The 18,018-nt window shown below is 38.4% G+C and overlaps 1 protein-coding gene across 12 annotated transcripts in view; it reads left to right on the forward strand.

Moving 5' to 3' along the window:
* The window catches only part of Nos (nitric oxide synthase), a 1,339,001-nt gene that overhangs the window by 757,759 nt on the left and 563,224 nt on the right, over positions 1–18,018 (forward strand). For all 12 annotated transcript variants that reach the window (XM_032601207.1, XM_031933451.2, XM_032601209.1 and 9 more), the window contains 1 exon segment: positions 8,895–9,038. In XM_032601207.1, the coding sequence (XP_032457098.1) occupies positions 8,895–9,038 (144 nt within the window).

The following is an 18,018-nucleotide window of genomic DNA, read 5'->3' on the forward strand; positions in this document are numbered from 1 at the left end:
TAACTGGGTTTACAAATTAGAGTTTTAGATTTATTCCCCGCTCAGCTTGCCTTCTTTTGATGTGCAAGGTTTGTTTTAATTTTATTATAACACTTGGAGAGCGTGTCGTAATTGAGCTCAAACGTAGTTGGTTTAGATTCCTTTTTCTCTTTGCTTGTTTTCTTTTGATATCCCAACATGTTTTTAAAGTAAATTATTCTACTCGGAAACCGTGTGGTAACTGGGTTTTTGATTTATTCCCTGCTAAGCTCATCTTCTTTCAATGTGCGAGGTGTAGTATAATTATATAATTACACTCGAAAAGCGTAGGGTAATTAAGTTTATACTTTTTAGGTTTAGACATCTTTATCGCTATGCTTGCTTTCTTTTGATGTCTCGATATGTTTTTAAAGTAAATTATTGTACTCGGGAAGCGTGGGGTAACTGGGTTTACAAATTCGAGTTTTAGATTTATTCTCCGCTCAGCTTGCCTTCTTTCGATGTGCAAGGTTGTTTTAATTATATTATTACGGAGAGCGTGTCGTAATTGAGCTCAAACTTTGTTAGTTTACTTTCCTTTTTCTCATTGCTTGCATTCTTTTGATATCCCAACATGTTTTTAAAGTAAATTATTGTTATCGGAAAGCGTGAGGTAACTGGGATTTAGATTTATTCCCGGCTCAGCTCATCTTCTTTCAATGTGCCAGGTGTAGTATAATTATATAATTACACGCAGAAAGCGTATCGTCATTAAGTTTCACCTTTTTGGGTTCAGACATCTTTATCGCTACGCTTGCTTTCTTTTGATGTCTCGATATGTTTATAAAGTAAATTATTGTACTCGGAAAGCGTGAGGTAACTGGGATTTAGATTAATTCCCGGCTCAGCTCATCTTCTTTCAATGTGCCAGGTGTAGTGTAATTATATAATTACACGCAGAAAGCGTATCGTCATTAAGTTTCACCTTTTTGGGTTCAGACATCTTTATCGCTACGCTTGCTTACTTTTGATGTCTCGATATGTTTTTAAAGTAAATTATTGTACTCGGGAAGCGTGGGGTAACTGGGTTTACAAATTCGAGTTTTAGATTTATTCTCCGCTCAGCTTGCCTTCTTGCGATGTGCAAGGTTTGTTTTAATTTTATTATAACACTTGGAGAGCGTGTCGTAATTGAGCTGAAGCGTTGTGGCTTTAGATTCCTTTTTCGCTTTGCGTGCATTCTTTTGATATCCCAACATGTTTTTAAAGTAAATTATTGTAGTCAGAAAGCGTGAGGTAACTGGGATTTAGATTTATTCCCTGCTCAGCTCATCTTCTGTCAATGTGCCAGGTGTAGTATAATTATATAATTACACGCAGAAAGCGTATCGTCATTAAGTTTCACCGTTTTGGTTTCAGACATCTTTATCGCTACGCTTGCTTTCTTTTGATGTCTCGATATGTTTTTAAAGTAAATTATTGTACTCAGGTAGTGCGGGGTAATTGTGTATACGAATTTGGGTTTCAGATTTATTCCCCGCTCAGCTCAACTTCTTTCGATGTGCAAGGTTTGTTTTAATTATATTATTACACTTGGAGAGCGTGTCGTAATTGAGCTCAAACTTTGTTAGTTTACTTTCCTTTTTCTCATTGCTTGCATTCTTTCACAACATTTTGGTCTCAGTTCTGCAAACTTGGTAAGCCCAATCGGATGTTCAGGAAACTGTTCTTTAAATTGATTATGAAGGTTCTTAATATCAGTAAGTAATAATCTTTTCTGCACTTTTATTTTTTCACCATATAAATAAATACTGACGGTATCTTTTTTTATTTGGCATAATTCTGCTGTTAAGATCATTTTCGTAAAAATCTTCAACTTTCTGAGTAGTTTCTGCAGGTAATGTTTTTCCACGTTTTGCAACAGGAGAAGCCAAAACTCCATCTGATTCTCTTAACTGTTTTGCTTTACGAGCCATTCTGTGAGACACACCAAATTGGTTCATAATTTCACGTATTGCCCAGTGTTCGGGCAAAATAGTAAGAATACTGACACGTAATGGATCGTTCTCCGGCAGGGATTGGAATTTGTTTTTAAGTCCAGTTAAAATATCTGTAAGATCATCTTGCATAGGTGCATCCGTGTTTGAAACCGAAGGTGAGTCAGTCTCTGATTCAAAATCAACACTGATACTGACGTTTGGAGATGACAAATCATGTAGTTTGTAAAAGGATTTTCTACATGTATCACAAATCAGTGAAGATGTTGGATAATCAGGATAGACATCTTGAAATTCTTTGGAGATCTTCCTAAGAGATTTGCTGTGTCCTGTATTAATATCAAATGGATTAACGCATCTATCGATACGATATTTTTTCGTAGGAGAATATATTGTTGTAGGATATGAGAAAGTACAACCAAAACAAAAAAAATGTTAGAAATAACAAAATTACGGCTAGTACAGTTGAACAAGGAGTTGCCGATAAAGTAAGACTTACTCAACAACTGCCTTAAAATGGATGTTGAAGAAGAAGTCGCCAATGTATCTATTAATGTACCTATTAACTATCCTAAAAAGAACTGTTGGAGAAAAAGTCGCCGATGAAGAAAGCATTCCTTGAAGAAAATATTCCTTTCTATGGGTTGCTAACCGTGGGAAGGAGTTGGGGGTGTAGGTAAAAAAGAGGGATAAAATAAATCACTTAAAAGCAATAAATTCCTTTGCCACAAAATAGTTTTATTTGCTGAAGTCTTTGCACAAGTTGTCATTGGACACGAGCCGTGTACTTGCAGCATTAGGCTGTTGGAAGAGGGGCGAGGTACAGCGCTGGACCCGGCCTCCTTATGTGCCCTCCGCGACGCTACTTCACTTGTGGGTAATGCGCAGCCGCCTAGCGGCGCGCCGCGGTACTAGCGCCGCGGTGATAAGCGCTGCAGCGTGCGTGGCGTGTTCGGCGGGTTGCGCGTTAGCAGGGGCTTTTCGCGAGAGAGCCTGCGGGTGGGTTATGACAAACATCCGTCAGTTTATATTGGCCATATAGAATTTTGAAATTTCGAGGTTAAAATAAGGTGCAGTGGCCCCAAAAACCCTCATATCGATACTTTAAAGTGATCTAAAATCATTTGTTGCGGTAAAATTGGTTTGGTGGTGGTATAATGTCCGCCATTTTGGATCCACCATTTCGAATTTTGAAATGTCGAGGTTAAAATAAGATTCAGTGACCCTGAAAACCCCCATATCGATACTTTAAACTAATCAAAAATCATTTGTTGCGGTAAAATGGGTTTGGTGGAGTTATAATGTCCACCATTTTGATTCCGACATTTTTGATTTTGGAATTCCGTCAGCATTGTCAATAATATGTCCTATCATGAGTTGTACATGCTTTTTGGTGGGATATTTCACAAATTAGAACATTTTTACTATTGTTTTTGTTGAATGTGCTATGAAAACGTGGGTTTCAGGCTCCATATTTTATGCGCCACATTGGATTTTTGAAAGGCCAGAAGTTTTTCAAAAGCCCTTGACCAGACGATCATTTTGAGACCTCAAACGTCTTGTTAGGTTAACCCAAATTTTGGGTGCAACTGATGGTCCGGTTGACGTGAAACGTCCCATATATATATATATGTATATATATATATATATATATATAAACGAAAATTTTGGAAATTGTTTTAAAAGTTTAAACGATTTAAAGCTTTAGTAAGAAAATGAAAAACAAATAAATCAAGAGGGGCGAAAACGACCATTTTTCCTCCTCTTGATTTGCGATTCACAAATTATTGTAGGTTCGTTCTACCTTATAGGGAGCGAAAATGGATTAATTTATATATGTATTATGACCAGAAACTCTTGCTCTACATTTCATCTGACGCTCGGAAAAGCCTATTTTCGGTCCACTTTATAGACGCCGAAAATGGTCTTTTTTATGCATGTGTTATAAAAACTTATTTTTTTTTTTTACTTAAATGAGTGATACTTGTATTTAGTAAGTAGCTTTTTCCACTACCTCCAGGTCCATCAATAAAGAAACACTACACTTGATTAGCTTTATTAATTACAATATTTATTACTGCATCAAAAATTTCAAGTTGTTTATTCGTTAAAGAGATTATATTGTATAATGAATCATTTTTAATTTCATTTGTTGCATGAAATTCTTCATAATTGGTTTTTTCAACATCCTCACTAAATTTAGGTAAATTGAAATTAGTCAGTGTATACCTGTGACTTGTTGAAAAAGAATTGATATGTTTCAGTTAGATATTTTCACGTATTTCTTTAGTTAACAATGGACTGTAAAAATATGCTTCATATTTTTCAAATAATAATCTTTAATATTTACTTGGTGATGAAATACGCATATATAACCAAACTAGTTACATTATATCTGATCAACAATGATTTCACAGTTTATTTTTGAACCTTAATGTAGTCTTGTACCATACAGAGTTTCTAGATTTATTCCCAGCTCAGCTCACCTTCTTTTGATGTGCGAGGTGTAGTTTAAATATTTCATTACACTCGGAAACGAGGGGTAATTGGGTTTAAGCGTTTTGGGTTTGGATTTCTTTTTCGCTCAGTTTCCTTTTCATGTCTCGACATTTTTTTAAAGTAAATTATTGTACTCATGGAGCGTGCATTAATTGAGTATATTCATTTAGGCTTTAGATTTATTCCTTGCATTTCTCGCCTCTCATCGATGTGCTGACGGGTCTTTACATTAAAATATTCTACTCGGGGAGCGTGGGGCAATTGGATTTACACATGTAGAGAGTTCAGTTAAAATGGCTGTGTTTTTTTTCAGTGCAGTCAAAGTTGTGTTTAAGTTTTTAATCATCAACTCTGCTTCTGATCCTTTCTTAAAGAATACATAATGTTCTTTTTTAAAATGTACAGCTAATCGATAAATTACGTGTAATAAAACATACAATTGCCCCTAATAACAATATTTAAATAAATATTTGACACATTGAATAATTGAACATACTTCAACATCAATATGACAATTAATTTTCAACAATAAATACAGATTGTATGGAACTACAAATCGATTATTAGCTATATTGTTTTTATCAAAACGAATTTCTTTTTCATTGTTACTTTGTCGACAGAAGGGATATCCAGTATTTTTAAAAGTAGTTTGCTGATTTAACTATTTCAGAAAGTTTTTGGTACATTTTTTTTTGTTTTGCTATCCATACGTGGTGAATTTAAGTTATTTCTACCATAAGAGTCATGTATCATTGTTTGCTTAAAGATATTATGTAACCTTGGATATTTCATTTCATCAGGTATTTCTGTACTTATACGTTTATCAACATCATCTGCATTGTTTAGTTTATGATTTTTATGAATAAAAGCCAACAATGACGTATGTAGTAAACCGCTTTTCTGAAACTCAAACTCAAACTTTTCAGAAACGCTCCCTAATAGGAGATAAGGTAGGAAAGGACGAACAGACAGGGTACAGAAAATAAATATAATACTGAGTGCTGATTGTGACTAGAATATATTAAACTATGTACAATATGACTAGGTCTATTCGCACCGGCTTAAAAAAAAAAATCTTTATTCATGTCGATTTTTCACACTGAAATCATTTAAGATTTAATGTTTAGAGCGAAGAAATCGTGTCCTCGAGACTTAAACTTCAGTGTCACCGCTTAAATTTTGAAAAAAAGGTAAAAGCACATAAAATGGCGGCAAACACGGGAAAATCGTGAAAAATTTTTTACTTGAGAATGATAGACTTTAGAAAAAATTTTACTGAAAAAGAAAAAATTCTTAGATTAGAAAAAAAAGAAAAAGTTCTTAGATTAAATAAAAAAATACGTTGAATTTCTATCAGAATATTTTGAAGCTTTCTCGAATTTATTATATTATAGTATAATTTAGTATAATTAAATCTATTGATCATACGATTTTTCGATGGCTAAATGGCAACCTTGACGTGGTAAAGGGGCTTAAATCTATTTCAACGCAGATGACTAATAGCAGTTCATTCAACAATTATAGCTAACAAATAATGTGACTAATTTACTTGTAATAATGTCTTGAATTACGTGTTTATACGATTCTGCGTGTTTCCGGTCTGGCCTGTGGAGTGGATTTTTATTATTTTTAGAAAAAATAAAGCGATTTAACTTTCTGTTCCCAGGGTTATGTTAGTTAGCCTGCTTGTGGTTTGATAGGGGTGATTTCTAGGGGTAGGGGGGTGAGTGGTTAGGTGGTTCGCTGGCTTCTGGTGTGTGGCTTAATTATTTTGAGAAAAAATAAAGCGATTTAACTCGCTGTTCCCAGAGTTAGGCTAGTTAGCCTGCTTGTGGTTTGGTAGGGGTGTTTTCTAGGGGTTAAGCGGGTTAGGGGTAGGTATTTAGGTTATTAGCTGGCTTATGGTGTGTGGCTTTATAATTTTAAGAAAAAATTAAGCGATTTAACTCGTTGTTCCCAGGGTTAGGCTAGTTAGCCTGCTTGTGGTTTGGTAGGGGTGGTTTCTAGGGGTTAAGCGGGTTAGGGGTAGGTATTTAGGTTATTAGCTGGCTTATGGTGTGTGGCTTAATTATTTTAAGAAAAAATAAAGCGATTTAACTTGCTGTTCCCTGGGACAGATGAGTTAGACTGCTTGTGGTTTGGTAGAGGTGGCTTCTAGGGGTCGCATGGGTTTAGGGGAAGGTGATACAATAATTTCCGCACCTGTAGCTTAAACTTGATGCTTTTTTAATGAGTTTAAAAAAAATCATGGCTCTACGATTAATAATGACGCGTGGCTCGAATTTTGTCCATTTTCTTCCACTGTGCGGCGCGTCGGGCCACATGTGGTGGTAGGAATGGACCGCCACAAGTATATGCAATCCATTTTCCAAAAATGTTTGTTTTAAGAATTTTATTTAATAATTCATTAACTTGTGCATTAAAAACTTTTGCTACTAAATCAGGTCTATCAATAGCTCATTTTTTCTTAAATTTTGTTTAATTTCTTTTCTTTTTGGGTTACATGTCATAGTAATGAAAAGATTTAATTTACCATACTTTTGAACTATTGTCATTGAATCTAAAAAGGTTTATTGTAACGATCGTGGACTTCCAGAAAATGTTGAAGGTAATATAACTATTTTTCCAATTGTTACGTTATCATTCTTACTTTTATTTTTTAATTGATCCATGACACCTTTAAATTAATCTGTCCTTAATTAGTGTTGAGTATTATTAAAAAAAATAATCGTTAACTTTCAACTTTTACCTAAGCATCAAATGTATTGTTGAGTTAATTTTCCTAAATTTGAGTAAGGATTAAAATCGTTTCTAATGCTGAATTTATGACAATAAAATTGTAGCATTGAAATATTGTTTTTGTTATTTTTATTTTTCATATTGGGCATCCATCTAAAACCTTCATTAGGATACATAAGTAGATATGATATAGGATCTACATGTTTACTAATGTGTAACGGTATATTATTAGGTGCTCTATGTTTTGAATATATACATACATCTCGATCTTTTGGTAGTTGGCCAGATTTCCACCTACAAATACCACTGCTACTTCATCACATTTAGCTGCGTTATATCTACGTTTATTGCGATTAGAATTGCGTGTTAAATACTTTATAATTTCTTTACTCTTGAACTCAACGTTGTTGTTTTTCAAAATTTTGTTCTTCCATTTCGACTTCGTGCATCATCTTGTATGATTTAGCGTATATGTTTACTTGTCGACAAAAATTATATAATTCCTTTAATAGCTTTAAATAACATGACACATTAGTTTGTAATTGTGATTGCGAGGCGATTTCATTATCAATGATGTATTGTTGCCCATATCTTCTGGCTTCGTTTTCGTCTGGATATAAGGTATAAATATCATGGTAAATTTGATCAATTATTCGAATAACTTGAGGGTCTTTTCCGAAAAGAGCGTCAAATCTAACTCCAAAACTTGCGAAGGAACGTGTATTATTATATTGTCTAATAGTATTTAAAAAGTGTTTACTTCCGTCAGTATTTCCAAAAACTTATTCTTTTGAACGTTGAGGATAAGTGATATTCTCAGATAGTACCACGTTTCCTCTATTGCAACAATTAGAAAACATTTTTTCACATAATATTCAAAATTTAAAATGTTTAGCATTACAGAATTCACATATTTTACTCATGCTACCTTCATCATTTTCCATAATTCCTGATTTATTGAAATCGAAATCGAACATGGCATCCAATTTTGTTATTTAAAAATCATTGAAATTTTTAATAGCGTAACCTTTTAATTGTTTGTAGTTATTATTATAATCTCATTACTTTTCAATTTTCTTTAAAGCTATAAATATATATACCTTATCAACCGAACGGCGTTAGGAGTGAGGTGACCCTGCTAGTATATATTAAATTATATATCAAAAACTGCCTTATACATTAGTAGGCAGATTATACTATATATTAACACAATATTTTATTTATTAGACCTATAAATTTAGTTGGAGGAAGCTACGTCCCAATGAATTGGCAGCGGTTTTATTTTTATAGCTGTTTTCGTTTTTTGACCTAACTGGTGACTTTAGACGAGTTACATGCGTTCTCATATCATTAACTTTTCAATTTTTACTTCTTAAAATTATAAATTTCCATGTATGAGCAACGCATGATTCACGATAATGAGGACTCAAAAAATACTTTTTACTCGCAATTCAACTAGATAGTTACTTGAGAATCACTTAAAAGTCACTTAAAAATCACTTAAGAATCACTTCAGAATCACTTGAGCATCAGTTGAGATTTTGGCATGATTGTAACTTGCGAATCACTTGTGATCTTACTTGATTATCAAGGGACTTTGTTCTGTTGGGCTTCATTACGAATACTATGTCGAATCGTTTTGCATATCACCATCCACATATCAAATTGATATTATACATAAAATTTTTATGATTTTTCCAGTTTGGGAACATCGAAATCGTTTATTAAAGCTAATAGCCAAACTGGTAGAGGAAAATTTAAAAAGATTGATAGATTAGACTCACTGCGTGGATCAACAATAGACTCGCAAGTTGATGATACATTTGGACCACTCAGTAATGTTAGGTATGTATTACAAATAATCAGTAATTTGTAATAAATAATTTACAATAATATTCCTAGAAAAATATTTTAAATGTGTTATTTAAACATAAAAAATAATAAAGTTTATAACAAGGCATCTATCAATCTTAAAAGTCAGACTCAAAATATTGTCATGTTACTAAGAAATCTGCGTTTTCAACATATTCTTCGTTCAATGAACAAGGGACAATAGTGGATGCAATAAACTGCAACGGTTAAGATTCGTGATTCGAGTATAAAATTGAGAATAAAAAAATATGGGACATAAACACATAGAACATAAAAATGACATAAAAATGAAATGAATCGAAGAGGTTAGCCTTAGTACAGCAAATCTAATATAAAAATCATGGTTTAATTTTGAAAATGTTAAAGATTTAGATACAAAAAAAATCTACTTAAAAAAATTTTAATTTTGGAAATGTTACATATTAATGATAATCTCAATAATATTAATAGGCCCACGTAAAAAGTCTTATATGGTTTCCATGAGATTGTAAAGACCGTACTTTGTAAGGACGGGCTGCGCGAGTTCTACAAATAATTATTTATTTATTAAGAAACCAACATAAGCTTGAGGCTATTATTGTTACTAGAGATTGTAGTATATCCGACATACGCGACTTGGGTTGAGTGACAGGCGCGGACACTCTGGTGTGCGGGTGGTAGTCTGTCCGATCTTGGTGCTTACGCGGACGCTCGACGATGTGTGTGGGTGCTTGAATCTGCGGACGGTATTGGGTCTGCTCTACTCACGTGCAGACGCTAGTCTGTCCGCTTCTAATGCTGATGTCGTAGTATCTCTTATCTTGTTGGAGATTATCCAGCTTAGTGCAGTACTTGGGTTTATCAGGTTTATTATGAGTATTTATTATTAATCAGAAGACGTCTAATTGCAAATATTTGTTATGTTGTTATTTATTGACCAAGCACTTAAGCACAATTGTAGCGGACACAGATGCTATAGTTTACGCGGCTTTCACTTGTTCTAATTCTTATATAAACTTAACGGATTGGTTTCGTTACTTATTAGATTTATGCTGTAAGTATTATATAATTAGGGACTTACAATTATAATATTTCTGTGCACTTTTGATGGTTCTTAACACCCGTTCGTGGCAGATGCTGATTATTATTATCTACGCGCTTTCACGTGGCAGTATAAATTTAAGTTGGTCAGGTGCTCTTGCTAACGCCAGAGATTCCACTTGACGGACCTTAGGCTTGATCTCTCGTTACGTTCTGGCATAGCTTCCTAGGCCTTTCTAGTGTTTCTAATCAAGGAACGGATTCGGCACGATCCCTAGGTGTTTAGACGGAATTAGCACGCTCCAACACAGACACTAGTTACGATGCCGCTACTTCTGCGAAGCAGGCACTCACGCTACACGAAGAGATATTCTACAAAAGGCAATGCGTGGATCAATCCCGTAGCTTATATAGCTACGGTGTCGATAAACGCAATTGTCGTGATTTTAAATACGCGGCATCTTGCGACCAATCAGCATCTGCCACTACGAGGATAAGCTTATATTGGTGTTGTAATCAACTGCGCGAGGCCAGTGCTGACTCAAGGTCAATGGCTGTTCGATTTTCGGCGCGTGGTTGTGCAATCTCGCAATCACATGCACCTGTGGTCCGTATGAACTCTCTACGTGTTCACACGGTTGCCCGTTCGCCGGATGTACAAATATATAATTTATTAATATAAACATAGGACATTACATGGTAGCTATGCAATTATCATATGATAATAATGTAAGAACCACGAATGAACCACATGGGGAAAGTTTAACGAACAAATTTTATCGACGAAATTTTTATTGATCACATTTGATCGAATGCAAATTTCGTCGACGGATTTTCGTATTTGGTCGAACGGAAATTCGGTCTGATAGAAAGTTTTAAATAGGTCCAATATCAAGAAGCGCGATAACGCCACGAAGGCGAGTTTAAGAAGCCTGCGGCGACCGCAACACTATTTACATCCATATTGGGTTTTCAAATTTTCAATTCAATAAATACAAATATTTACATTATTGTATCTAAATTTTTGGCGTACAATTATATTTGTATGCTTAACTATGATTTCTAATCAATATATTAGCAAAAAAGCAGCTTTTTTACAATAAACAAGCATGTTCTTATGAAAATGCCCGAATCGGTTTGGAATTCTTTAGCCCAACATGTTCAGACCATGAAGTTAGCTGCACACGGCTAGTGTTAAGACCGTGAATTTAGCCACACATTGCTTTCCCACAACTTATACAGACCAGCGGGATTACTGATATGACCACACATATACAGACCAGGAGGACTACGGGTGTGATTTCATTTTTTTTTTATATTTAATTTCAAGTGGCGCGGTAGCGGTAGCCAGGGTAACCGATGACGACGTCTAGGTGAAGTGCACCATGGTTTTTTGGGTCTAGGTGTATAAATCATTCAAGGGCGGTGTCTAGGTGTACAGAAAGGCCGATGACGAGGTCTAGGCAGTCAGCAACATGATTTCTGGTGTTTAGGTAAATAAATCATATGAGGACGGCGTCTAGGTGCACAGGGTGGCCGATGACGACGTCTAGGTGGTGAACTCCGTAGTTTTTGGTGTCTAGGTAAATAAATCATATGATGACGGCGCTTAGGTATTCAGGGTAGTCAATGACGAGGTCTAGGTAGTTCGCACTGTGATTTTTAGCGTTTTAGTGTAAATCATCCGAGGGCGATGTCTAGGTTTCTAGGGTGGCTCATGACGACGTCTACGTGGTGTGCTCCGTGGTTTTTGGTGTATAGGTGTGAAAATCATTCAAGGGCGATGTCTAGGTGTCCAGGGTGGCCGATGACGACGTCTAGATGGGGGGCTTCGTGGTTTTTGGTGTATAGAAAAAAAAAACTCATTTAAAAGCGGGGTCTAGGTGTACGGAGTGGCCGATGACGAGGTCTAGGTAGTACGCACTGTGGTTATTGTTGTTAAGATGTAAACATCGCTTAAAGCGAAACGCTTTGCTTTTCACTTAAGGCACTCACCGATATTCAAACGTTCACTGATGAACACACACAGATGCACACACGTAGACAAACATGCACATACAATGTATGCAGATATTCAAATATTATCGATGAATTCATTAAACTGTAATGGGGTAAGACTTAATGATGAGAGGAAACATCGTCTTTTTTTCCTGTTCTGATTACCAGTATCAGAATTAACGAATAATATTTTCAATGTATCAATTTTTTTAGATTCGTCGATTGTGTCATCTAAATAAAACTACGCACTTTTATTCAAATACTTTTATTGATCTGCTGCAGCAAAAAAAAAACCGCTGCCAATTCATTGACACGTAGCTTCCTCCAACTAAATTTATAGGTCCGATAGATAAAATATTGTTATAATATACAGTATATCTGCCTGCTAATGTATGAGACAGTTTTTGATACATAATTTAATATATAAGTTTTGGAAGGTTCATTGTCCAAAATTTTGCAGACCCCTGTTTTTTATTATAGAATGCAAACACTGCTGTCAATTTTTTTACATAAATTTACGCGTGTTTACATGTGTTCCTAACCAACCTAACTATCAAAACAACAGGCTATTCATTAGATAGGTCCTCGCGCAATTTTCGAGAAAACGATTTTTACCTTTTGCTCTTTACTTAAAACCCGCTTGACGTAATCTTTTAAAATTTGAGCAGCAGGCGACTTTTTTAGGGTTGAATATCAAATTAAATTTTGAAGCACTGTTGTAAATTGTCCAATTCCTCATAACAAAGGTGCTTATTATAGGCGTCTCATTGAAGGATTTGCTGATATAGCAAAACCTTTGTATAAATTAACTGAAAAATCGACTAAATTCTTATGATCAGAAGATTGTCAAAAAGCCTTTTCAAAATTAAAAGAGGTACAAAACCTCCAATTTTGAATTGGGTCGATTCTTTCTCAGAGGCAAGATGGAATCGAACGAGTCATAGGTTATTATAGTAGAGTCCTTTCTAAACCGGAGAGAAATTATTGCGTCACTCGACGTGAACTCCTCGCTATTATAGAATCGTTAAAACATTTTCATCATTGCCTTATCGATAAACCTTTCATCATTTGTCAAACGGAGGAATTACAGAAAAAACCAGCATGGCAAGAAATTTCTTCGATGGATGAATTCACTAAAATCTATTGTTCACAATGGAATTCATTAGTGTTAATTAATGGAATTTTGTATAGAGAATGGGTTTCAACAAATTTAGATCATAAAATTCGTCAATTGGTTGTTCCTATAGATAAAATCAAAGATATTTTAGAAGAAGCACATGATTTACCATCTGGAGGACATTTCGAAGTAAAAAAAAATCCTAGATAAAATTAGAAAAAGATTTTATCGGGCTACTTGCGAAAGAGATGTAGAAAAATGGTGTAAATCCTGTGAAGTTTGTATTGCGAAGAAAGGTCCTCTAGATAAAAGCCATGGTGAGATGAAGATTTACAATTTAGGAGTTCCATTCGAAAGACTTCAAATGAAATTTTAGGCCCCTTTCCACTTATTCCTTTAGGCAATAAATACCTCTTAGTTATGACAGACTGTTTTACGAAGTGGGTTGAAAGCTTTTCTTCTCTCTCTCTCTCTCTCTCTCTGCCAACTTCACGTGAGTACATATAGTCCTGCTTTGCTTTACTCATTTTTCTCTGCACTCTTACTGCCGCACGTTGCCTTCGGGCCTATTCTTTTGTAGTCTGTTGCATGCGCTATTCTGCAACCTTCATTGTGACATATTATTCACTGGAGGCTGCAATCTACTACTCTGCTTTTTTTCCTGCTACAACATCTGTCGCTGAAACATAACCTGCAAACACACACGGCTTTTCTCCTCGCTGCACGGCGTCTCTCTTTCCTCCGTCAGCGTCGCTACCATCAAAAACAGTCGATAACTTACCACCAGCTATTATCCTCCAACATACTCTACTTTATCGACTGTCAGTAAGTTATCGACAGTGACATAACCTCGTCCAGAATGAGCGGAATTGGTGGAAAAAGTGCCGAAACACCTGTTATGTGTGCTCAATGCAACAAAGCAGCCAGGGGAAGAATGAAGACATGCGAGTTGTGCAATGACCATTTCCACACCATATGTGTCTCATTTCGGTCCATAATGGTGGGGAATGATGCCACACTCGTCTGTGCTGCCTGTGCAGCAGAATATACAGACGTCGGCACGCCCAAGACCACGCAGACGAGGGCAAGGGCAGCGGCAGCGACAGCGGCAACGGCAAGCACATCCACCAAGGGCACTCCTTTAACAGGTGTGCCCAAGAAGAATAGGTCTGCGCCTCCATCTCTTGCCGGCTCCAGAGCGCAGTCGCCGGCGAGGACACAGGCGTCAATCGAGGCGTCCCTCAAGGACATCATTGCGGCACTGGATGATATCAAGCGGGTCCAAAATGAGGCCCTTCAGGCGCAAAACACCGTGTCTGAACGGGTCTCAAAAATCGAGAAGCGACTTGGCCCGCTTGAGAAACGCCTCAAAGCCCTTGACGACTTGCCTGCGCTCAACACTCGGCTAAGTAAAGCCGAGTCCTCCATCTCTGAGCTGCAGGCACAAATTCAACAGCTGTCGTCAAGGAGCCCTGTAGAGCAGCAGAACAACAGCATTGCGCCGGCCTCGGAGGAGCTCAATACCATCCGCAGCGAGCTGGCCGATTTAAAGAGGAAGCAGGAGCGTACTTCCAACAACGTGGTGGTGATCACCGGCCTGGGCTACACCCAGGAGACATCACTGCAGCTCCTGGCCTACTCGGTCCTGGCTGCACTGGATCCCACGGTCCTGAAGCGGGATGTGGCGTCCGTCAGGATCATGGGGAGACTGGACACAACGAACATCAGTGCGCCGGGTGACAGCAGACTTCCACCACTTGCTGTCACCCTCTCTTCCAGTGCACTGGCCCGCTCCATCATAGTGGCCAAAGCCAGGAAGCGCAAACTTCACACTAGTGAACTGGATGCTGCGCTACTGGAGGAAGCGAGAGCTCTCTGTCCAGACCATCAGGGACTCATCAATATAAATGAGCTGCTTCCTCCAGATATTCACAAGCTGCGAATCAGGGCAAGGCTGGAGGCAAAGAGGAGGAAAGGATGCCGCTCTTTTGTGAGGGATGGTAGGATCCTCATCCGTTCTGGCGAAGACAATGAACGGGCCACCATCATCACTACAGAGGCTGATCTGGAAGATTTTTTAGCACGAACACCGCCAATAGCCAACACGGACACCACACATTAAAACACTTACACATCATTCCACCAAAACCACCGTCTAAAACATCAAACACATCCACATCTACATCTAAAGCGTCTCTGTCTGGGGGTCTCAGGGTCTGTCATCTCAATGCGAACTCCCTTACGGGTCACATTGAGATGATCAGGTTCTTCTTGTCCACTCGTTCCCCCTTCCACGTAGTGGCTGTGACCGAGACCTGGCTAAGCGACAAGATATCGTCCATCCCTTCACTGGACGATTACACTCTTTACAGACGGGACAGAAACAGGAACGGTGGAGGTGTGGCTCTCTACATCCATCACTCACTGACAGCTTGTATCATCTCGTCATCTGATGGTGAATGGTCGGGCAAACCAGGTAAGCCGGAGTATCTTTTCTGTGAAATCACAGCTAAGGGAATATCGCCCATCTTCGTGGGGGTTGTGTATCGCCCTCCTCATTCTCCCTTTATCCAGGGATCTAACTTTATTGAGCAACTAACAACACACATGCACAACTACTCCACGAAGGTCATCATGGGTGATTTCAATGCTGACCAACTTTCCTCGTCTGAAGACGCCAATTTCATCAAGGCTTTCATCGACGAGAACTCCCTTATTTCTGTGCCATATGGTGCAACTCATCATAGACAAGACTCTGACACCTGGCTTGACCTTTGCTTAATCGATGAGCAGGATCGCCTGCTCTCATACTGGAAGACTGACACACCTTTCATTAATGGACATGACCTTATTACAGCCACACTCGACGTACAGATTCCACGCTACGTACCTAATACCTACACTTACAGAAACTACAAAGGAATCTGTGCTGAGAAGCTAAGGGACTTCCTTAGCGCATGCGACTGGTCATCCTTCACCACACCATCACTTGACGAATGCATCACCATCCTCAACGAAAACATCACAAAAGCCATAAATCATCTCGCCCCATTAAAGACTGTGACACCTGGACGTAAACGTCACCCGTGGTTCACCGCGGCTCTTCGTGACCTTTTAACTGAAAGGAATAGGCTCTACAGGCGTTTTCGCAGAAGTCGTCTACCTTGGGATCTATACTTTTATAGAATCGCAAGGGATGCCGCTCATCAACTCTACTCTAACCGACGTTGCAGAGATATGGAGAGAACTTGAAAATCTTGGCATTACCACCTCTAAATCTTCTCCACCTGCTCGGTTCTCTCCAGATGCTCTCAACGAACACTTCAGTTCCATCTCAAATGACCCTCAAGCTCCATCTGTCGAGGAGTATCTGCGGACCCTCGAGAGTCTAGACCTCCCTGAACACTTTATCTTCAGGGCCATCACAGAATCGGACGTGTTAGCTGCAGTTTCACATTTCAATACCCAGGCCAGGGGAAGCGATGGCATCCCACAGGTTGTAATCTCTAAAGCACTACCAATACTCACTCCTTTAATCTGTCAAATTTTCAACCTGTCTTTGAGTGAGGCATGCTTTCCCTCTGCCTGGAAATCATCGCTCGTAAGAGCATTAAACAAGATCAACTCTCCTACAGCTGTAACTGACTACCGACCGATTTCCCTACTTTGCTTTCTATCCAAGGCGCTGGAGTGGCTGGTGCACAATCAAATCTCTGAATACCTTGAAACTAGACTCTATCTTGATAGTTTCCAAACTGGTTTTCGCACTGGCCACAGCACGCAGTCCGGCTTGATTAAGCTGACTGATGATGTCAGGCTTGGAATGGACAGGAAGAAGGTCACCCTTCTGCTTCTTTTTGATTTTAGCAAGGCGTTTGATACAGTGTGTCACGTCAGGCTACTCAGAAAGCTACCCTCCTTCGGCTTCTCCAAGCAGGTTATCCGCTGGCTTGCATCTTACCTTTCTGGTAGAGAACAGGCCGTCATTGGTGACAACAACGAACTCTCTACATTCCTACCACTAAACACCGGTGTCCCACAGGGGTCAGTCTTGGGCCCCTTATTGTTCGCGTTATACATCAATGACATTGGCCTCTGCCTTGACTCAGATGTATCCCATCTAGTCTACGCGGATGATCTGCAAATCTACTGTCAATGCCCCCTTGAGGAGCTCGATTCCTGTTCTGACAAGATGAGTGCTAACGCCGAGAGGATAATGGGCTGGGCAGCACTAAACAGACTTAAGCTGAATGTTAGTAAGACTAAGGCGATCGTCCTGGGCTCACCCTACTATATCAATGCTCTACCTTCTACTGCTAACACCTATATAAATATAGGGGGGGCCCAGGTCAACTTTGAATCATCTGTGCGCAACCTGGGGCTGGTGCTTGACTCAAAACTTACGTGGAAAGAGCACGTTACACAAACTTGTAAACGTGCTCACTCTTTAATGTATCGGCTATATTTCTTTCGGAAGAGCACTAGCCTCAGGTTGCGCCAACATTTGGTGCAAGCACTCCTATTTCCCCTCATCGACTACTGCTCACTTGTTTACTGCGACCTGACTCAAGAGCTTGACTTAAAACTGCAGAGGCTTGTCAATACGGGAATCCGATACATCTATGGTGTAAGGAGGGACGAGCACATCTCCCCTTACAGGCGAGAGTTGCAATGGCTCACCACCGCCGGACGTAGGAAGTACTTCATGGCCTGTTTTCTTAGAAAAATTTTCAACACCTCAATACCAGCTTATCTACTAGCCTATTTTGACTTCCACGTCGCACTCAGGCCTGTCAGGGGCGAGGTGACTCCACTGGA

Source organism: Nasonia vitripennis (genome assembly GCF_009193385.2).
Source record: "Nasonia vitripennis strain AsymCx chromosome 1 unlocalized genomic scaffold, Nvit_psr_1.1 chr1_random0002, whole genome shotgun sequence".
In the NCBI taxonomy this organism is placed as follows: Eukaryota; Metazoa; Arthropoda; class Insecta; order Hymenoptera; family Pteromalidae; genus Nasonia; species Nasonia vitripennis.